General features: G+C 35.3%; 1 protein-coding gene across 1 annotated transcript in view; it reads left to right on the top strand.

The window, feature by feature from the left end:
• Positions 1 to 23,600, top strand: part of PDE3A (phosphodiesterase 3A) — a gene marked incomplete at its 5' end in the record, with an annotated part of 303,909 nt that overhangs the window by 174,557 nt on the left and 105,752 nt on the right. The window contains one exon of the mRNA XM_082666458.1: positions 11,083 to 11,133. Coding sequence (XP_082522584.1) covers positions 11,083 to 11,133 — 51 coding nt within the window. The remainder of the gene's footprint in view (positions 1 to 11,082; positions 11,134 to 23,600) is intronic.

A 23,600-nucleotide genomic window follows, 5' to 3' on the forward strand; every position in this document is an offset into this window, starting at 1 on the left:
ATTGTCCAAGATTATGTATCTAGTAAGATTGAATATCATGTCAGATGTGGGATTTGCACCAACAAATCCAGCCTCTAGAACCCACATGCTTGACTACTGTGCCAGAGTTTATTAATGATTCAGAAAGTACTTCAAGATCCTGTGGTGCCTCAGGGTTGGGAATAGCAACATTTGCTATGTTTACATAGAACACTGGGCTAGATATTGTGGGTACCCAATAAATATTTGTTGAAAGGATGTATGAATGAGTGAGTGAGTGAATGCAGGAATGAATAATAGGTACTACTGAGATATGCTATTAGAGAATTTGGCATAACTTAAGCTCTGACATATAATTTACTATACATTTTGAAGTAATTCCATAGCCAACATTGAAAAATATGATTATAGTATTTACAGAGGCTTTCCCAAGAAATTAAATTTTTCTCATATTCCGCAATTTTTAAAGGAGGTGGAGACTAGGAGTGGAAAATGGATTTTGGAGAAATAAGTCTATCACATTAACTACCACCATGAGTTCCATGAAGACAAATCAAATCCCATGTCTTTTCCATTTTCCTTACCAATATACTTAGTTGACCAAGACCTGATACTTGGTTTGAACTCAATAATTATGTATTGTTAAAGGTTGTACAGTAGAAAAAGTATATGATTTGTAGTCAGCAGAACTGAATTTTAATCCATCCAGTGGGCTAGTGGCTATGTTTCAAGTTCACTTCTCTTTACTCATTTCCATATTTATAAAGTAAGAATGATATGCCTCTATTCTTTGATAATGAAAAAATAAATGTATAAGAAAAACATTTAGAAAACTGTAAAAAAAAAAAAAAATCCTCAGAATGTGTTCCGTGGAAAGCTGTTAATCTCTTTCGAAACAAAAGTGTTCTGTTCAAATATGTTGAAGATATTAGTTAAATGGAGTTCCTTTGTTTAATACTTCACCAGACTTTAATAACGCTAGTAAGAATGGGGAGTATCCAAGTACTAATTATATTATGCAGAATTTCACAAGCTTGTTTTACTGTATTGTCATTTCTTTATAAAATATCTAATAGGGGAACACTGCTTAAGCACAATACTGTTGTGATTGCATTATTAGTAGCATAGTACCCAACATACAAATTAGCAATAAAGAGTACAAAAATTCCATGTAATCAAGATAGTCAAGATCTATTAAGTAAAAATAATGGAAGGTTTGTAGCTCAATAGCTGCCTATAGGTTTAGGGTAGTGATTGTTATTGTGATGACAGGGACAGAAATAGAATTATGAAAACATTCTAAACCAAAGTGTGGGAACATCATTATCGTCATTAATCAGAAAAAGATACAGGACTTAACAGCAGAGAGACTGGGATTTCGAACTCCAGAATATTTGAATTTCTTTCTATTTGAAGTTTTCTCATTCCCCTGTGTTTATGAAATTTATACTGGCTGCTGGGTTGGAACGCTGAGTTAGGATCAGGGATTTATTCTCTGCCAAGTGAATGGAATTTAGGTAGTTATCACCAACTGTGAAAGGAAAAAAAAAAACCCTTGATTTCAGTCCTATGTAGTGCTTTACTGTTTTCAGGCTCTCAATGCTTTCTAAGGAGGGTCAGTTCTAAAGAATCCTTTTTCTCGTGCTAATTTGTCTGAAGATTCAAGATGGGGAGAATAGGAGAACGCGGGGAATGATAAAAAAAAAAAAAAAAAAAAAAAAAAACGAGATTTAGCTCTCGGGGAGGATCCTTGAGGCATGAAAGTTTGAGACCTTTAAGCTGAAAAAGACTCATTTCCCTCCCCATGCCTCCTGCCCCTCCCCCCCGCCCCCCACCAGGAGTAAAGGGCAAGAGGTAGTAACAGCTATAAAAAAATAAACAAAAATGCTTTGTGACACCCTCTGAGATACCTGATGGATATTTGAGTGGCTTTTTGCAGTATTCTGTGTGGTGTAATCATGCCCGGTCTCCCCTTAGCTTTTCAATAATGTCCCCATCACTTGATAATGCCTTGTAGAGTGAAATGGATTTAGCATGTGGGGGGATGTGATGAAGTGGTGGTAGTGAAGCTAGGCTCTGGGTGAGAACTGAGGCTGCTGATGGTATCTGGTTTACACGAAGGAGGCTGATGGAGTCTCCCAGGAAGTCTGTGTTTGATTTGGACCATAGACCAAAGTAGTTAAGAAAATCCCTGAGGCTCCCCACGTTGTCACCAGCCCTCCAGGGTTCTTCGCTGGGGTTTGGGGCCTCAAAAGGCCCAATAGAGATGGTATTGGAAAAGATCTACCCTCCTTTATAATTAAATTTACAGATTTTCAGTTCCCTTTTCGGCAGAGCACAATATATCCTTGACCCCCATTGATAACAAGAGGCGAAGGAAAGAAACATCAAGGATTAAGAGCAGTTCCCCTAAAAGGACTAGATGGGAGCTGCACTGGTCTACAGTGTCCATCACAGATCGTCCCAGGCCAGGGGACTCCTGTCTAGTGGGCCCTGCAGGCAGGGGAGCGGGCAGTCCAGGCCCATCTTCCTACATAGAATCCTAGAGAGCGAAAACATAAGTACTAAGGAGATTATGAAAAGAGCATGCCAAGGGAAGAATCCAAAGGGAACATGCCAAGGTTAAAGAAGAGCTTTAATTTCCTTATGAATTTGAAAGTCCCAGGCTTCTCATAGTAACTGCAATTAAAAGGCAGCCCCTGCCCTTATGCATTTCATGACTCTTGAAAAACAAAACCGATGTGTAAAGAGACAACAAAATTGTACTGTGACTAATACAAGGGTGCCTTTGTGGCATATCGTATATGCTTCATAAATTTTTGTTGTATTGAATAAGACTGAGTAAGAGATCCGGGAAGGGAGAATCCCTGCTCCACGAGTATTTCTCTAGAGAATATACTTTGTTTTTCTTTCTTTTTTTTTTTTTCTGCGGTACGCGTGCTCAGCGGCCATGGCTCACGGGCCCAGGCGCTCCACGGCATGTGGGATCTTCCCGGACCGGGGCACGAACCCATGTCCCCTGCATCGGCAGGCGGACTCTCAACCACTGCGCCACCAGGGAAGCCCTACTTTCTTATTTTTAATTAATGGAGTTAATGACTAACTTTTCTGGACAATTTCATACCAGAGGAAAGGGAGTAAATACCAAATATAGATTTAAAAGATCCAACTGTTTTAAAATTTTAGGTGAAGGATGCTCTGCTGCTCCTCAGTTGTACCACTTGTACTCCCATCTCAGGGCCTTTGCACCTCTGTATCTTCTGTCTCGCGTGCCCATCCCCCAGATACCTGTGTGTCTGGCTCTCCCACTTTATACAGGTCTCTGATAAATGTCACTTTTTCAGAAAGGACTTCCCTGATCTACTTAAATAAAATTAGCTCTGTTCCCAGCCCCGACTCACCACTTGCCTCTCATTCTCTATCCTTTACGCTACTCTAGGCATCTTTATAGCTTTATCATCATCTGGTCTGTTTATTTGTGTATGTTCTATCTCCTTTCATTAGAATTTTAAGAGCCAGGAGAAGAGAGATGCATCTTGGTCTGTTCACTAGTATATACGTTATGTCTGGAAGAGTTCCTTGCATTATAATAGGCACACAGTAAATATTTGCTTAATGAATAAATGATTACATAAAAAGAGGGTTTTGTTATACTTCCATGTATGTACTATACAGAGTATATATTCATATACATATAATATATAAATTTTAGTGTATATCTATTATTTTTATGTTTTCAAAACTATAGTAATTTTCTTTTTGTAATTTATTTTTTATTGAAGTATAGTTGATTTTAAATCTATTAGTTTCAGGTGTACAGCAAAGTGATTCATATATATATTCATATATATATATGAGTATATATATTTTTTCTTTTTCAGATTCTTTTCCTGTATAGGTTATTACAAAGTATTGAGTATAGTTCCCTGTGCTATACAGTAGGTACTTGTTGTTTATCTATTTTCTATACAGTAGTGTGTGTCTGTTAACCCCTGACTCCTAATTCATCCCTCCCCCCACTTTTCCCTTTGGCAACCATAAGTTTGTTTTCTATATCTGTGAGTCTATTTCTGTTTTGTAAATAAGTTCATTTGTATCATTTTTTTAGGTTCCACAAATAAGTGATGTAATATATTTGTCTTTCTCTGTCTGACTTACTTCACCTAGTATGATAATCTCATCCATGTCGCTGGAAAGAGCATTATTTCATTCTTTTTAATGGCTGAATAGTATTCTACTGTATATATACACCACATCTTCTTTATCCATTCATCTGTCATGGACATTTAGGTTGCTTCCATGTCTTGGCTATTGTAAATAGTGCTGCAATGAACATTGAGGTGCATGTATCTTTTTACATTATGGTTTTATCTGGATATATGCCCAGGACTAGGATTGCTGGGTCTTATATCCCAGGACTAGGATTGCTGGGTCATATGATAGCTCTATTTTAGTTTTTTTTTTGTTTTTTGTGGGGTTTTTTTGTGGTACGTGGGCCTCTCACTATTGTGGCCTCTCCCGTTGCGGAGCGCAGGCTCAGCGGCCATGGCTCACGGGCCCAGCGGCATGTGGGATCTTCCCGGACTGGGGCACGAACCCGTGTCCCCTGTATCAGCAGGCGTACTCTCAACCACTGCGCCACCAGGGAAGCCCTCTATTTTAGTTTTTTAAGGAACCTCCATACTGTTCTCCACAGTGGCTGCACCAATTTAAATTCCTACCAACATTGTAGGAAGGTGCCCTTTTCTCCACATCCTCTCAAGCATTTATTATTTGTAGACTTTTTGATGATGGCCATTCTGACCGGTGTGAGGTGATACCTCATTGTAGTTTTAATTTTCATTTCTCTAATGATTAGGGACGTTGAGCATCTTTTCATGTGCCTGTTGGCCATCTGTATGTCTTCTTTGGGGAAATGTCTATTTAGATCTTCTGCCCATTTTTTGATTAGGTTGTTTTCTCGATATTGAGCTGTATGATCTGTTTGTATATTTTAGAGATTAATCCCTTGTCAGTTGTATTGTTTGCAAATATTTTCTCCCATTCTGTAGGTTTTCAACAAATGAAGTAGAAGAATAGTTTACTTGAGAATAACTTTAGGATAACAGTGTGACTGTTACTCTCCGTCATTACATTTTTTCATATCTAAAACCGCTCGCCTCTTTAAATACATGCAAAGTATTTTTTTTTTTTTAATTTTGCATCTAGTTGTGGTTTCCTGCAGCTTACATCCCTTCAGTAATAGGTCTGGTGAGGTTTTTTTTTTTTTTCCCCAAAAAAGTCCCTAAAAAGGTATTCATGTTTGTATTAACAAACAAAAAATAATAGAACATACCACAGGGAAAAATATAAACAAGAAAAGGAACTATTTTACCTACAGAAACACACTTTCAACTCTCTGCATTTCTCATGCTAGTATTAAAAATATCTCTGCTTGGACAGAACCATTTTGTTTCCATGCTAACTTCTCCTTTGTTTCTCCTGTGAACTTTTTAAATTCGGTGTTTGGCAGAAGTTTTGTTTTCTTTGGAACTAAGTACTGTGTAACATACTGTTAGCTGAAGGCTGTGATGTAGAAATTTATTATTAAAAATAAAAGAGAGAAGAATTTATTCCATAAGGATGAAAATGACTTAGTGTCAGGGAAGTTAGGATTTTCAAAATGCTTTACATAGCAAATTGTGTTTCTCTGAAAGGAAGTATATTTTATTTCCTAGGAATAAATTTAAGCATCTTCATTTTGCCCATCCTGATTAATGGGAGCTGAGAAAGAAGGAAAGATAGACAGTTTTACGGAGAATTCCTTCTCTTTGCCATGTGTAGGCATAACTTTGGTGACCTATATATCCTCAGACCTTCTGGTGAGATGTTTATTAAAGTGTTATTACCCATAGGAGTAATCATAGTTAAATAACCAAGAAGGTATTTTTTATAGAAGGTGAGAGACATTTTTTTCTTCCTGAATTAAGCCATGTACTCTTTATCAACCAGAATGTATTTGAATTTCCTATTTATTATTCATTTTTTAGTTTCAATTTCTCTTTTTCTGTTTTACATTTCAATTGATCATAAAATCAGAAGCATTCCTCCTCCAGAAAGAGTATCATATCAGGTTAATAAACTTTCTGTCTCTCTTCCCAGAATGGCCTAGGTATCATGCTGCTCTTCACTTATCTTGAAAGTGTAGTCCATCCAAGTGACTTCAACTGCAAAAAGAAAAAAATGATTCCACAAATTCTACTTCTGTTCATTGTCCATGACCCATTTCTGTCTTTTATCTAATCCCATGACATGTCAATGGACATCTGCAACTTAACACTAATCCTACCTGTGGACTCAAAGGATGTTTCAACTTTCTCACTGATATAACATCAACATCAGTTTGCACTTAATTCTGTAATTCATTGACTTATTATGCAAGCTCTCCTCTTTACTATTTATTATAACTGACCAATTTTTTTCATTTGTCCTAATCGTTAGTTACGAGAGTAGGGCTAGGGAGGTATCTCTGTACTTCTAAAACATTTAGCTCTATGGTTCTGCTTTAATAGGAATAGTTACCAGCAGCCAAATGCTTCATTTTAACTTAAATAATCTGTAATATTAAATAAGTCAGGCAGTTTATCATACTATGGATAGTTTTTTTAAAAGGCTACTGAAAACATGATGCTTATTTTAGTCCTGGATCCGTGATCTGAGGACAGTGCTCTTATGACAGTAAAATAAATTCTGTGTCTGTAGATAGGGTAAAAATTCAAATGCTGTCATGTACTAATATGAAGCTGATACTCACTCCCCTTTCTGTGCCAGGTATGCAATAATCATGGGAAGAAGTAGAGTCCTGACACCCTATCCAGTCCTCTCTGCCTTTCTCTGCATTTAAAAAACAAATGCGAGAAAATACTGTAACAAACCCTGTATAAGTCAACACTGAAGTAATGTTAAATTTTGGTTCAGATTTTTTCAATGAAAAGTATCAATAGATACTTTTTTAATGATAAAGCCCTTGTGTGATTTCCTCAAGTCCAAAGGGAATACAGTCTTTGTTGATTTCCTTTGCCTTTCTTCTTATTGAATAGAGAACATTCCAGTATCTTATTCATTTCAGAGTTTTTTTATATTTTGGATATTTCACAGAGCATGTAGATTTATGTAACTTTTTATTACCTAGAAAAAAGTAGCAGCAGTATCATTTTAAAATACGTTTTGAAATATTACCACATGCTTTGTCAACTCAGACTTTCAAATATATTATAATAATGGTATTAAATAGATAATATAAATATATAATAATACAGTGGAATAGAATTCCCTTAGCCTAAATCTCTCTCATTACTCTATTGTATACTGCAAGGAAAATAACTCTCTCTGATACGTAACACATTTGGCAAATTTACTATTTTAAAGTTTAAAATAAAAGGTTGGAGAGGGCTTCCCTGGTGGCGCAGTGGTTGAGAGTCCACCTGCCGATGCAGGGGACAGGGTTCGTGCCCCTGCGGCTGGGCCCGTGAGCCATGGCCGCTGAGCCTGCGCGTCCGGAGCCTGTGCTCCGCAACGGGAGAGGCCACAACAGTGAGAGGCCCGCGTACCGCAAAATAAATAAATAAATAAATAAAAGGTTGGAGAGTGAAACTTTTGGAGGTTTATAAGTTCTGGTTTGTAAATTCTCTTCTGTAGTAAGTGATGACCCAAATGAGTCTGCATTTTGGATGATTTTTTTCTTTGACTAAAAATTGTCTTTAAGATAGTTAATGGCAGAGGGCAGTGAATCCCGTGGTTTTCTTACCTTAGTTCTGATCTTGGAGAAATGTTACATTCTTGACTTAGTATCTGTCATCATCAGATATTCCCCCTTAAATTCATATAGGTGGATGACAATTCGTGTTTCTGATGTATTTACCTCTTTTAATTGTGATACTCATGCGTGGTAGAATTTACCAAGTTACCCTGTTCGTTTAAATCCACTAGCAAGAGGGAAATAGTCCTAACAGCCTTTTATAACCTATTTTCTTGAGAACATTTAGATAAAATAGTGAGAGAGAGAAGGTAAGCCTTCTACTTAAAAATCATTTTTATTTATCAGTCTAGTACTCAAGTTTATTATCTCTTTAGAGTTGCCAAAGCAAGCATCTCACCTCCCTGTTATTAATGAAAGATATTCCCAAAGTCTCAATAGGACAATGGTTGAAATTGTCAAGAATTGTTTTGATAGTTCTAGTGAATAATTACTTAAATATCCTTAATTTATGTTTCTGAATCAGACTATTTCATTGGTTGATTAGTATTTAATCTTATAATTAACTTTAAATTAGTATTAATGAATATTTACTAGCAGATGTATTGCCAATAAATCTACAAATTTAAAAAATTAAAGAAATATCTACTAAGCATTCAATTTTATGTGATGATTATCTGGGCTAATTTACCCAAAATTGCGTGCTAGCCAAATAATTAAATCATTGTAATACTTCTAAGGCTTGCAATAATCGACTGTCTTATTAAAAATGAGTAATTTGAAATGACGTAGTTGTATTTCTCACTCATTATACCATGAGCATTTCTCATGTAATTTTTTAAAAGTCTCTGAAGGTCAATTTTTTTTTTAACATCTTTATTGGAATATAATTGCTTTACAATGGTGTGTTAGTTTCTGCTGTATAACACAGTGAATCAGCTATACGTATACATATATCCCCATATCCCCTCCCTCTTGCATCTCCCTCCCACCCTCCCTCTCCCACCCCTCTAGGTGGACACAATTTCTAATTGCTATATTATATTCTTTTCTATACTATAATTTATTGAATAGTTACCCTTTTGTTGGATAACACAGTGATTAGCACATTATAACTACTAGATTGTTACGATTTTATTTACTGGTCAGAGTGTATGAATTTTTAGTAGTATGTAATATGTATTAAAGTTGACATACATGGTACATGTCTATATTTATAAGTGTTATATGTATATATATATCTCAATATATATATTTGCTATATGCTAGCAATATATGTGTATACTTATCTCCCTAAATCCTAACCTAATATTCTACATTATCAATTTGCTAAAAAATAGGCAACAGTAGCTTTTTGTTATTGTCTATACTGAATTTCTTTCACTTCCAGCAAAGTCAGTTGTTTCCCATAAACCTCTTGACTTGATATTTATTGTGTAAATTGTCCTTATCCTTTCTTCCAGTTATCTATTAGAGTTGTGTTTATTTCAAGTTTGTAGAGTTCTTAGTGTCCTGAAGATATTACCTACCATTTACTGCAGATATTTTGCCAATTTGACATTTGTGCAGACATTTGAAGATTTCATGTAGCCTGATAAATTCATCTGTGTTTTTTTTTTAATTTGGAAAATCTTTATATATTCCAAAGTAGTTTAAGTATTTGTCTTGATTTTATTCTATTTTATATTTATAGTTTGATCTTTTAAAAATTTAACTCTTTTTATCTATATAGAAGTTATGTATATTGTAAGGTTCAGCTCCAAGTTTTTCTTTTTTCATTTGTTGAATAATTCATCAAATACCCATTGATTTTTATATTTTATTTTTTACCTTTTGTTACTACATGTACTTGAATTTATTTCAGAACTGTCCACCACATTTCATTTATTTGTATTTTGAGTCTTAAATCATTATCCTATAATTTGAGTTAAATTTTATAATACACTTAAATAACCACTAGGGCATTTTCATCTCTTCTAATATTTTGATTCTTAGAAGTTCATTCTCTCAGATAAAATTTAGGTGCTTGTGTTTTTCAATTTTTTTCTTAAAAAAAATGCAAACAGCTTTTGATTGAAATTGAGTTAAACCTGTAAATTTATTTGGGTAAAAATGAACACAATAATTTTATTGAATTCACTCGTCTTAACCAGGAGCATTGTATGTTTATCAGTAAGGTTTTACCATTTCCTGTGTATGGTTATCAAACATTTCTTGATAATGTTCAAAAGTATATTACCTTTTTGTTGCTATTGTGATCAGTTTCTTTGTTTTTTGTTATAGCTACTGAAGAGTAGCTATAACAGCTTGTACAGCTATAACGGCTTGTACAACTGTTGTTGTACAGAAAAGTTAATGTATAGAAGTATGTTCTATAGTATGTCTTGTTAGCATGCTAGCTTCTTAGTGGTAAGGAGTTCTTCCATTGGTACACATGACTAGTGAGTATACTGGACAGAGAAATGGAATTTTATTCCTCTCAGTTGGTATCTTGCATTTTCTTAATGCTCTTCAAGTTAAATGTTATTTTCAAAAAATAAATATTATTCTTTGAAGCAAAGTAGCTCAGGACTATTACAACTATGGGAATAACTTGATAATGTTTTGTAGTCTCTGTTTTTATGAAAATTTACATTTTGTGACTTTGGGGGCATATTTCACATTAAATAATTTTGCTCCTTCGAACTCTCATATTTTTGTGAGATTATCGAAACAATTTAAAATGATTGAAATATTTTGGCCTTCTGGTTCTTGTCATTCTTGACAGTAGAGTAAGCCACACTAGTAGATTTCTGTAGCATATTTTCTTAATAAACTAGAAGCTTAATGGTATGAAAATAAAGCTTAACGTGGTTTAACATTGATCTAGAATGTTCCTGACAACCGTAAAGCTGTACATTACAGACTCATTTTGTCACACAGTGATATTTTAATACAACAACTAGTAGTTGAACTATTAGCTATCAAACCAGAAGTGTATTACTTCAGGTATGTTAATTTACTCATGAGGTCAATATAATACCCTACTATTAAAACATAGTTTTCAAAAGCCTCATTATTCTTTAAAATAAAGAGTAGAAATAGTTGCCATGTAAAATAGGTATCATTGGGCTTCCCTGGTGGCACAGTGGCTGAGAGTCCGCCTGCCGATGCAGGGGACGCAGGTTTGTTCTCCGGTCCGGGAGGATCCCACATGCCGCGGAGCGGCTGGGCCCGTGAGCCATGGCCGCTGAGCCTGCGCGTCCGGAGCCTGTGCTCCGCAACGGGAGAGGCCACGGCAGTGAGAGACCCGCGTACCGCAAAAAATAAATAAATAAAAATAAAATAGGTATCATTTAACTTACTGTCATTATTATATTATCTTACAGCTCATGGGGCATTCAGAATGGGACCACAAACGAGGGCCAAGGGGATCGCAGGTAGGTTTCTTTTCTTTTCCTTTTTTGCATTTTGTTTCTTAACACTTTGAGCCATGAGTTTTCTAAAACTCATGAAATAATAATGAGAGAGAGGAAGAGACAAAAGAATCATGCCATTTGTTTTTATTTAAGTTAGCTGTAATTAAAGTCAGGTTTCAAATCCCAAAGGCAGATGCCAGTATATTCCTCTGAAGAGCTTTCTGGTATCCCAGACTGGTTGTGTTTATATGAATGTAGATTTTATATTCATCTTGTCTCTGCAGAATACAGTTTGATCAGCAACCTACTCTCTTGATTTTATTCCCTTCCTTTGAAAATTTTTCTATGTATTTTCTTCTTTTCTCTACCTTCCTGGTTTTGGTTAAATATTTTGAAATATAATGAGAGTAAACCCTGAACTAATTACAGAGTTTTGTCTCTAAATGAACTGTCTTCATCTTAGGGAAATAGAAAGATGAAAGGACCTGTTATTTTGGAAAAGAAACAAATTATAAAACTTTCTATATTACCAGACTGTTCTCATTGTCTTACTTTATGTCTTAGGCAAGGAGAAAAGCTTCCATGACGCATTTATGCTTTTTAATGACCTAATTAGACAATGCGGATTTGTTTTGCTTCCATAATTACTTTGTCTGACAAAATAAAGGCTGAGCTTTACACTAAGAAAATTGCCTCTCCTCCTAGGGTATTTTGTGAAGAAATGTAAAAATCATTTCTTAGCAGCCTGTGCTTACCTGACTGTAAACGCGCTAAATAAAAAATTAAGTGGGTGGAACATTTTAATCTTTGCTGCTCACATGTTTTATTTGCCACTAAAAAGTATGGTTAAGAGAGAGTTTGCTGTACGATACTGTATATGAAAGATCATTGTGAAATGTCAGCGTCTCCCAAGTGTTTTACCAAGCTGACATGACCTGTGCTGTCATTAAGATTGCACGGACAACAGTTTCATTTCGGTCACTAGGGAAATACAACCAAGTCAGTCAGTTGTTTTTAGGGGAGAGTTTAATAGCTGTGGTTTTATTTTTGTCCATTATCAATTTGATTAGTAGATAATATAAACCAGTCCAATTAAATTAGGATTATCCAAAAGGATTTATGCCTCATTCTCCCTCACTGTCACTTCCTTGTCTCCATTTTCTCTGGCAACTCTCCCCCTGTACACATTTATTATTTTAAATCAGAATTTTCGGCAAGGTTGGCAATGAAATGATGAAATTAATGCATGGTAATTCTAGACCAATCAGAAGTAAAGATGAGCACCAGTAGGAAACTCTGTGGTTTCTGATTATTGCCACCAAAGACATTTTGACTCAGAACACACGAAGCAACTTGATGAGGGCATGTCCTTCCAAAGTAATGTAGTGTTAGTTTTTAAAATTTGTTGAAAAAATATATAATATACTCGCCATATAACCTATTTGGATATAATTTATCTTCAAGTTTGGATTGGTCACTCTGTCATTATAAATTGAATTATACTGTCATAAAGGCCCAGCGTCGTTTATGTTAACTTTAAACGTAAAAAATCCCAGAATGAAAATTTTTAGAATTCCAGCTATTGCACGTAGCTAGAAAACTTCAGATTTCCACATACACATGAAAAATATTTTCATAAATAAAGTTTGATTATATTTAGAAGCTTGAGATGATTCTGAAAAGCAAAGGCACTAGAAAGTTCTTGCATGAACTACCGTTATCAGCATCAAGGTTTTTCGTGAACCTCTCAACTAGCAAAATAAGCATTCGAAATGGGGTATACCTTTGTCTCACCCTTGACCCTCAACTCAGATTAAAAAAAATTGTCAATGTCAAAAGCAAAAACACACACCAAAAAATAAAAACGATAACAATTACAACAGAATACTTTATTCTTTGGAAATTCCAGATAAGTCAATTAAGCACAAAAGTAGTCACCTCTTATCTAATTCTGATTCTCCACTGCGTGGTGCGGGGGGTGGGGGGGGGAATGGGGTGGGGAAGACAGTATATTTATGTTTTAGATGATTGATCCCTTCTTATCTTGCTACCATTTCCTTGGACAATATGTCTAAAGCCTTTCGGGCATTTGAAAGGAATTTCAGACAGACTGCATTTGAACACAGATCTCTAAATATTTTACAACTACCACAAGGCCTTACTCAAATCCCATCTCAATTTAGTTTAATTCAAGACAGGTTTTTAAGCACTTACTATGTGGATAGCACTGTGGTAGGTCTCATTGAAGAAAAACTGAGTGACAAGTTTTCTGCATTGCAAGAGCTTACAAGGTATGGTTGGAAATAGAGCAGTACTTGAGTAGGTAATTTGCATATAAGGCAGAGTGGTAGATGTAAAATTAAGTATATAAACAAAGTGTGATAAGAGTTTAGGTGGGACAGAGTATTTATTTATGCCTAGTAGAACTGGGAAATTTGGTGGTATCTGAGCTGAGCCTTCAAGTTTGGGTAGTAAGGTTTCAGAAGTGAAAAGAGGGAAAGGGAAAAGCTTGAGGAAAAGTCTGAACTGGTAAAGTGTGGGGTTGTTTGGATTTCTGTGAATTTACTTTATAACTATATATATATATATATATATATAACTGAATCACTTTGCTGTACAGCAGAAATTAACACAACATTGTAAATCAACTATGCTTCAATAAAACAAAAGAGAAATAGGTGGCAACAGAAGTGAGGAAAATTTATTTTTATGCTAAGGTAGGATGTATGTCTTAATAACTATTAATGGCAAAGAAAGAGAATCAGTAGAGAGAAGAAAACACTGAAAATTCTCAATAGTGACCTATTTAAGGACTGAGAAAATAGTGTAATCCAGGGAAGGGAATGCAATTTCTCCCAGTGTGGTCCTTTGGGCTGGTCCCTTTGACACCTGTTTATGTGTTTTTCTCACATTCCACCAGTTCCCCCCCTAGGTTCCGCCATTCACCCTAGTTCAGAAAAACTGACCATGTTCTCAAATGAACTACTGGATAGATCCACCAAAAAGCACAAATGAAGAAGTTTTGGAAAGAAAGTTGGCACATCTATACCAGAAAAGGAGAGAAGAAGTAGGGGCAGATAGCACAAAAATGAAAGAAATACTTTGAGCCTAATGACTTCAGTTTTCTTGCTAGAGAAAGGGTACATAAACTTGGGGATATTATAGTGGAAAGCCTTGAATGGTAGAAAATATATGGAGTACATTTGTTTTAGATTTCCAAAAATGGAATTGACTTGATGTGTGAACATACCTGGTAGAAAGCAGTGGGCTATGACAGATGTTGAGTGGGTAGCCTGCAAGACAAATTTTAACGTATTTTACTGTAATGCAAAAAACACCAGTATATGTCAGGAACTGTTTTTAGCCTTCGAGGAGTCAAAAATTGAACTAAATGACTTTGGCCTTCAGGAAGGAAGTATATAGTTTTGCCTAAAGGCAGCCTTAACTCAGAGGATAAAAATGATCAGCTCATATTGAGGGCATTCGTCATTTCCAGGATAGAGTTAAACTTCTCCTGGCTTTCCTCCTACATGCTTGCTAAATAAAAGATTTTCTCAAATTTGATGTCATCTCCCAGAATTATATGTGCATTATCACAGATGATAAGGTGTACCTTTCATATCAAATACTTAATAGAAAAATACATATCTTACTTCAAGTAAATTCCAACACTTAATTGCATGTAACTCTTCAAACTCAGTAAGAATTTAATTAAAATTGATTTATTTACTCTTTACTCAATAATTCTGACATAATTTGTCAGCTCACAGCTTTCAGGCTGGTATTTTCTTCTTTTTATTTTGAAAGTATGTGGTCTCAAATAGTAGATCATCCAAATTTTGGAAGATGCTAAATGATAAATAAACTTTCAGCAGCAGGCAGAACTCTTTTCTCTGGCAGCATTCCCAGTAATACCAAACGAAGTCAGGGGATAAAATTCTCAGAAGGCAAGTATGTTTTTTGCTTCTTCTTTCCTCTAAATTCTTGAAGAAAAGTTTTTCAGTGGGAAGTTAAGAGAAACAATAGAAAATTGCTCTCCTTTGAAAGCTTAAAAGTGGTAGAAGGGCACTGAAGGAGCCAATAATTTACTTATCACTTAGCTAATGGTCTGTGAGAAAAGATTAATTTGTGAATTTGCAAACTTCCTAACACTTTACTGTGCTAGGAACCAGCAGGCCCATATTTATCAGTAGTTAGAGACTAGCCAGTTCTTTAGTATTTAGTATATTATTGATATACTAAACTATTTATCACTAGAGACTAGCAGATTCTGTAGTCATTTAGTGTGTGTGTGTGTATATTAACATATATATTAATGTATATATACTACCAGCCAAGTTTTATCAATTACACTTAAGACCACTTATTGAAGAAACAGCTTATGTGTGATCTATCTAGTCTTCAAATAAGTTAGGTATTTTTTTAGACAATGAAATTCTGGTTTGTATGTTTCTAAGTCATTAGAGTATTGTATTACAATAAAAGAAATTAACTGAGTATTCTGGTGGGAAAAAAAGGTAATAGATGGCACTAGGCTATTGGTATGCTTAAAATGAAATGAAATTGAAAATATAACACGTTAAAATTTATGGGATGTAGCAAAAGCGGTTCTAAGAGGGAAGTGTATAGAGATAAATGCCTACCTCAAGAAACAGGAAAAGTCTCAAATAATCTAACTTTGCATCTCAAAGAACCAGAAAAAGAAGAAAAAACGAAGACCCAAGTTAGTAGAAGGAAAAGATGATAAAGAATAGACAGAAATAAATGAAATAGAGACTAAAAAAGCAATAGAAAAGATCAATGAAACTAAGATCTGGTTCTTTGAAAAGATAAAATTGACAAACCTTTAGCTAGGCTCACCAAGAAAAAACGAGAGAGGACTCAAATTGATAAAAGTCAGAAATGAAACAGGAGATGTTACAAACAATACCACAGAAACACAAAGGATCATAAGAGACTACTATCAATAATTATATGCCAACAAATTGGGCAACTTAGAAGAAGTGGATAAATTCCTAGAAACATACAATCTACCAAGACTGAATCATGAAGAAACAGAAAATCTGAACAGATCAATAATAAGTAAGGGGATTGAATATGTAATTAAAAACCTTCCAACAAAGAAAAGACCAGGACCAAAAGGTTTCACTGGTGAATTCTACTAAATATTAGCACTAATTACCACCAATCCTTCTCAGACTCTTCCAAAAAATGTAGAAGGTGGGAACACTTCTGAACTCATTTTATAAGGCCACCATTACCTTGATATCAAAACCAGACAAGGACACTACAAGAAAAGGAAGTTAAAAGTCAATATCCCTGATGAACATAGGTGCAACAATCCTCAACAGAATATTAGTAAACTGAATTCAACAATACATTAAAATGATCATACACCATGATCGAGTGGGATTTATTCCAGAAAAGCGAGGATGGTTCAAATCTGCAAATCAGTCAGTGTGACACACCACATTAACAAAATAAAGGATAGGAATCTTATGGTCATCTCAATAAATGCAGAAAAGAACTTGACAAAATTCAACATCCATTTATGACGAAAAATCTCAACAATATGGGTAAAGAGGGAACATGTCTTAACATACTAAAGGCCGTATATGACAAGCTCACAGTGGACATTGTACTGTGTCAGCTTTTCCTCTAAGAACAGGAACATGGCAAGGATGCCCACTCTCTCCACTTTTATTCAACATAGTACTGAAAGTTCTAGCCAGAACAATTAGGCAAAAAAAAAAAGAAAAAAAAAGGCATCCAAATTGGAAAGTAAGAAGTAAAACTATTGGACTTCCCTGGTGGCGCAGTGGCTGAGAGTCCGCCTGCCGATGCAGGGGATATGGGTTCGTGCCCTGGTCCGGGAGGATCCCACGTGCCGTGGAGCGGCTGGGCCCGTGAGCCGTGGCCGCTGGGCCTGCGCGTCCGGAGCCTGTGCTCCGCAACGGGAGAGGCCATAACAGTGAGAGGCCCGTGTACCGCAAAAAAAAAAAAAAAAGAAGTAAAACTATCACTATTTGCAGATGACATGATATCAGTTATAGAAAGCCCTAAAGACCCCATCAAAAAACTGTTAGAACTAATAAACAAATCCATTAAATTTGCAGAATATAAAATCAGTACACAAAAATTTGTTGTGTTTTTTTACACTAATAATGAAGTATCAGAAAAAGAAATAAAGAAAATCCCATTTACAATTGCATCAAAAAGAATAAAATACCTAAGAATACATTTAACCAAGGAGGTGAAAGAACTGAACATTAAAAATAACAAGACATTAATGAAAGAAATTGAAGAGGTCACAAAGAAATAGAAAGCTATTCTGTGCCCATGGATTGGAAGAATTAATATTGTTAAAATGTCCATAATACCCAAAAGCAATCTACAGATTCAGTGCAATCCCTATCAAAATTCCAGTGGTATTTTTCAGAGGATAGAACAAACATTCCTAAAATTTGTATGGAACTGTGAGATTCCAAATAGCCAAGCAATCTTGAGAAAGAAGAATAAAGCTTGAGACATCACACTCCCTGATTTCAAACTATATTACAAAGATAAAGTAATCAAAACACTATGGTATTATCATAAAAACAGACATATAGATCAATGGAACAGAGTAGAGAGCCCAGAAATAAACCCACACGTATATTTATGACAAAGGAGCCAGGAATATACAAAGAGGACAGGACAGTCTCCTCAATAAATGGTGTTGGGAAAAATTGGACCACAGCATGCAAACACATAAAACTGGACCACTATCTTATACAATATACAAACATTACCGCAAAGTGGATTAAAGACTTGAATGTAAGACCTGAAACCATAAAACTCTAGAGGAAAAGATAAGTGGTAACCTTCTCGACACAGGTTGTGGTAATTATTTTTTTTAATCTGTCACCAAAAGCAAAAGGAACAAAAGCAAAAATAAACAAGCAGAACTATATCAAACGAAAAAGCTTCTCCACAGCAAAGGAAACCAAAAACAAAATAAAAAGGCAACCTGATGAATAGGGGAAGATATTTGCAAATCACATATCTAATAAGGGGCTAGCATCCAAAATATATAGAGAGCTTATACAACTCAATAGCAAGACAAAAACAATTTGATTTAAAAATGGGTAGAAGATCTGAATAGACATTTTTCCAAAGAAGACAGACAGATGGCCAGCAGGTACATGAAAAGATCTCAACATCATTAATCATCAGGGAAGTGCAAATCAAAACCACAAAGAGTTATCTTGTCATACCTGTTAGAATGACTTATCAAAAAGACAACAAATATCAAGTGTTGGTGAGGATGTGGAAAAAGGAAACCCTTGTGCACTGTTGGTGGGAATGTAAATTAGTACAACCACTATGGAAGACAATGGTTTTCCATAAATTAAAAATAGAACCACCATATGATCCAGCAATTTCCACTTCCGCGTATTTATTCAAAGAAAATGAAAACACTAACTGAAGAAGATATATGCACTCCCATGTTCATTGCAGCATTGTTTTCAATAGCCAAGATATGGTAGCAACCTAAGTGTCCATCAGTGGATGAATGGATAAAGAAGATGTGGTATATATATATACACAATGGAATATTATTCAGCCATAAAAAAGAATGAAATGTCGCCATTTGTGACAACTTAGATGGACCTTGAAGGCATTACACTAAGTGAAATAAGGAAGGCATAGAAAGACAAATACCATATGGATCTCTCTTATATGTGGAATCTAAAAAAAATAAATAAAAAGCTCATAGATACAGAGAACAGACTGATGGCTGCAAGGGGTGGGGAGTGTGAGAAATGGGTGAACTGTTTTATTTTTCTTTAGTTTAAATAAATTGAATACAATTTTTAAATCTATATTTTAAAATATTTATTTATTTATTTTATTTTGGGCTGTGTTGGGTCTTTGTTGCTGCACGTGGGCTTTCTCTCGTTGCAGTGAGCGGGGGCTACTCTTGGTTGGGGTGCACGGGCTTCTCATTGCGGTGGCTTCTCTTGTTTCAGAGCATGGGCTCTAGGCACGCAGGCTTCAGTAGTTGTGGCACAGGGGCTCAGTAGTTGTGGCTCGTGGGCTGTATAGCGCAGGCTCAGTAGTTGTGGTGCACAGGCTTAGTTGCTCCGCGGCATGTGGGATCTTCCCAGACCAGTGCTCAAACCCGTGTCCCTGCATTGGGAGGCGGATTCTTAACCACTGTGCCGCCAGGGAAGTCCCGAATACAATTTAAAAAATATAATTTTCAAAATTAAAAATGATCTGTGTCCTCTTTAGTAGCATGGCTTTAATTATCTACCACATGCTAGAAGCTCCAAACTATAAAACTTCTAGAATAAGCAGCATCTATCTACATCAGTTAGCTCTTGCAGGATTATAGTAAGTCTCGAGGATGAATTTCGATTGGAAGTTATTATCAGTCAGTATGTTGTCTACTTGGGTATTCAAGAGAATGGATCTGTTAATAATAGCTACTAAAGTTCATGAACCTAAACATTTGCCTCCTAGTGTTCTAATTTGGTAACAGATCAATTCTTTCTAGGTTAAATCATTTGTTTTTGATAAAAGAGAGTGTGAGAATAATTTAAATGCCTTCCAGGCATACCTGGAATAATGCTATGTAAATTTATTAAAGTTAACTCCATGTAATACATTTTAGAAAGACTGTCATCCAGATTTCCCCATAATTTATTCCAAGGGATTAATGTGAGCAGGTTGGGAGTTCATTATTACGTCACCCAAATGCCTAATGTGTTACCGAGGATAATTCATGCCCTAGCTGAAGCTGGCTGCCCCTGTTACTTTTTCTGCAAAGAGAGTGTTTTTTAATTTGCATTTCCTTCTCCTTTTTCACTTTTCCCTATATTAATCTACTAACTGTTGCCACTGGTTTAGAAATTGTTCCAATAATAATTTCATTTTTTGGCAACCCTCCAAGGAAAGTTTTTTGTTTTTTGTTTTTATTGTTGTGTTGTGAAATTTGTTTGAATTTTGTTTATGTGGACAGGGCCACACACCAAATATTTGCCTGGGCCCTATACATGTTAGGACTGGCCTTGTCATCACATACGTTAGTGGCACAAAAGGACCTGCTTGTTTAATACTTATTGAATGACCCTCTTATCTTGAAGACTGGACATCGTTCACATGACATGTGCACTGCGTTATGCTTGTTTCTGTTAAATCAGAACTTTCTGGTACATTATATGAAATAAAACAAAGATGAGTATTTCACACCCATCTTGTCCATTAAACCTTCCTCTAGATGTTTTAAATTTTACCCTTTAGTTACCCTCCCCTTCATTCTGTGACATTGCTTTGGTCTAGTTAGAGTTTAGTATTATGTCTTTAATTTGCACTGAGAGACTTTACAAGACACAGTCTTAGAGAGTTTGTCCTGGTAGGGATAATTTTGGAAATGTCCACAACATCCATGGTGTCAAAAGGATGCAGAGACATTTTCTTTGTTTTTGTTCAGAGAAGGGAAAATGGTGTTTCTCTTTAACTAGTAAACCCAGTAGTTTATTACTTCTTCAGCATCTCTGGTCTCTCCCCAGTAGATGCCAGTGGCAGAGTCCCTGCCCTCCAGTTGTGATAAGGAAAAATGCTTCCAGACCTTGTCTGGTGTTCCTTGGGAGGCAAAATTGCTTCTGGTTGGGAACTAGTATTGAGATTATGGCATAATCTCTTCACCATGCATATCGAAGAGAATAAATAGATATTTACTGATGAGTTTCAACATGTCATATAGGAAAATGGGAAGATGCTTCTTCAAGTATATATGCTTTCAAGCTTTCAGGTTCCTTTTTTTAAATTAAAGTATAGTTGATTTACAATGGGGTGTTAATTACTGCTGTACAGCAGAGTGATTCAGTTACATATATATACATTCTTTTTTAAATACTCTTTTCCATTATGGTTTATCATAGGATATTGAATATCCTCCTCTGTGCTAGAGAGTAGGACCTTGTTGTTTATCCGTTCTGTATACAAAAGCTTATGTCTGCTAATCCCAGCCTCCCCAGGTTCCATCTTGTCTAACAAATAGCAGTTTTAAAAATCATAGTCATTTCATTGTGGAGTATTACTCACAGTAGAATCATGTCCTAGAAAACTAGGAGGAAGAAAATGCACTCTTTCCACACTTAAGCATTCAAATGTCAGGGGAGCAGCCTGAGAGGGTGTGGCTCTGTCCAGGCAGTGGTTGTGCAGAGCGTATGTTTCTGGTGAACAGATGGATGACCTTGAGTAAGTCACTCTTTATTAAAGCCTTGGTCTCTATAAAAGGACATCAATGAACAGGAATCAAACAAGTCCACAGAAATAAAAGGGAAAATTGCCACTGGCATTTATGCTTTTTCCTCCCATGTTTATAGATTAGTAGACATGTTGTTTAATACTTATTGAATGACCCTCTTATCTTGGGAACTGTGGACATCATTCATCTGACATGTGCATTGCCTTATGCTTGTTTTTGCCAAATCAGAACCTTCTGTTACATTATATGAAACAAAACAAAGAAATGAAGTAAGCAGCTGTAGATGACAGCTATTTATCTGCAGGAGCTGTAAACAGCTTAAGCAACAATCAAATTTACTGAATTATGAAAGCATACTTTGAAAGAAGTAAGTGTAATAATACCTAACACTTTAGCTACAGATAGTTTCTGACCATTTTTGCATTTTCCGCTGTTATTATGTTCTGTATTTTTTTTTTTTTTTAGATATCTTGGTGTAAACATTTAGAAAATTCATTAATTAATGCAAGTATTTTTGCTTGTGAGTTCCTATAAAGTAAATACAGACTTTTTGGAAAGTAACTTGCAGCTCTAAAGTTTTGCCTTCCACTTGGCTGGAATAACAGAAGAAAGATATGCGAACTTGAGAACTGTCCATTTTATCTTTGAATTGAAGTACCTGACAGAGGGAAATAATTTTATTTCATGCTGGGGGATTTTATTCAATCTCTGACGTAGAGTAAGATCTTATTCTTTATTAATTGTGGAAACATACTTTAAAAGGGAAGTTTAGGGGGTGGATTTTTTAAATTTTACTCTACTTCTTAGATAAAACTGATGAAAATGATAGTGCTGAATATCATTAGATTTTCATAGGAGACAAAAACCTAAGATGAGGTTACATTTGACTAAAGCAAACCATCAGGTAGAGCAGGAAGTGAAGGTGAGGTAAGGTGAGGGTGAGGAAGGTCCTATGACAGTTGGAAGATCAGTTAGCTAGAAAAGGTGAGTTAAGGCAACAGAAATAGGAAATAGTTGTGGGAAATGGTTGATCTTTTAAGGTGAATATCGACATCTGTTTTGGTATACAAACAAAAAAGCACCAAGATGCAGGTTTTTAGTATCTTCTTGGTACAATGTATAGAAACTTATAGGGAATGAATGTTTTCATTTAATTTCTTAGTAGTGCATATCCAAGTTATATGTAAATATATATATATATTTCTAATACATAACAGTCTTAGTTATGCATAGGAATTCTTCTTTGCTTCCATTCTAGGGACAATCTAAAAGGTTATACAACAGCATTCCTCACATGAATTTATAATGTCATCAAAACTATTGATTTTTTACAAAATTTTATATTGGAGAATGAAGATTGCATGGTAGTTCTGTCTTCAGCATTAAATGATTGATGCATTTTGTATAGAATGCACCCATTATATAAAATTAAGTAAATCCACGGGACTGGTGGTAATAATTACAAAGCAAAATCCTGGAACAACATTAGAGATATTAGTGAACTGAAATTATCTCAAAAGTCACAAAAAAGAAGCTTCTTGTCATGTTTGATTTTCCAGATCATAGGCGGTGGTTTTGTTTGTTTTTTGTTGTTTTTTGCTTTTGTGGTGATGCCTTATGCAATGACCAATTCCTGGAAAACTCTTGAGTGTTACAAGTTCAAGTTTGTTCTTATTGGAAATCTGCAGGTTATCAAACTTGAAATCAAAATAATTTCCTTGCTGAATTTTGTGGCATGATGGTTAAATACTTCTGGTGACAGTTCACAGTTGGATTTCTACAACTATTTCCATTTTAGAATTTTGTAACAGTATTCTTTTCTTTTCAAGTCCTTTTAGCCCCCAAAGTACAGATAGTTGTTTACACTGTGTCTGTGATACATACTTAAAAGAGCACTTAGAAAAAAAGTTGGGGAGAGAAAAAAAAAAAAGAGGAGTTTGTGGGTGAGACAAACGGAGTAGAAATTTCAAAAGTAAACCAAAAAAAAAAAAAAAGTAAACCAATGTGAAATAAATAAAATTAAAAGGAAAAAAGTAAACCAATGTGATCAGTCAGAAAGTTAAAGAAGTACAAACAGCTGTAAAAGCTCTAGTTCTCAAAGGATTGGGAGCAGAGAAATGGAAAGAAGTTGTCTATCAAAGATGATACAAAGAGACCCAAGGGAAACAGGGTTAGTAAATAGAGCAAAGACCATTTAATAAAGCGAGATAAGGACGTGACGTTGCAGCCG

Source organism: Grampus griseus (genome assembly GCF_964374135.1).
Source record: "Grampus griseus genome assembly, chromosome: 11".
In the NCBI taxonomy this organism is placed as follows: domain Eukaryota; kingdom Metazoa; phylum Chordata; class Mammalia; order Artiodactyla; family Delphinidae; genus Grampus; species Grampus griseus.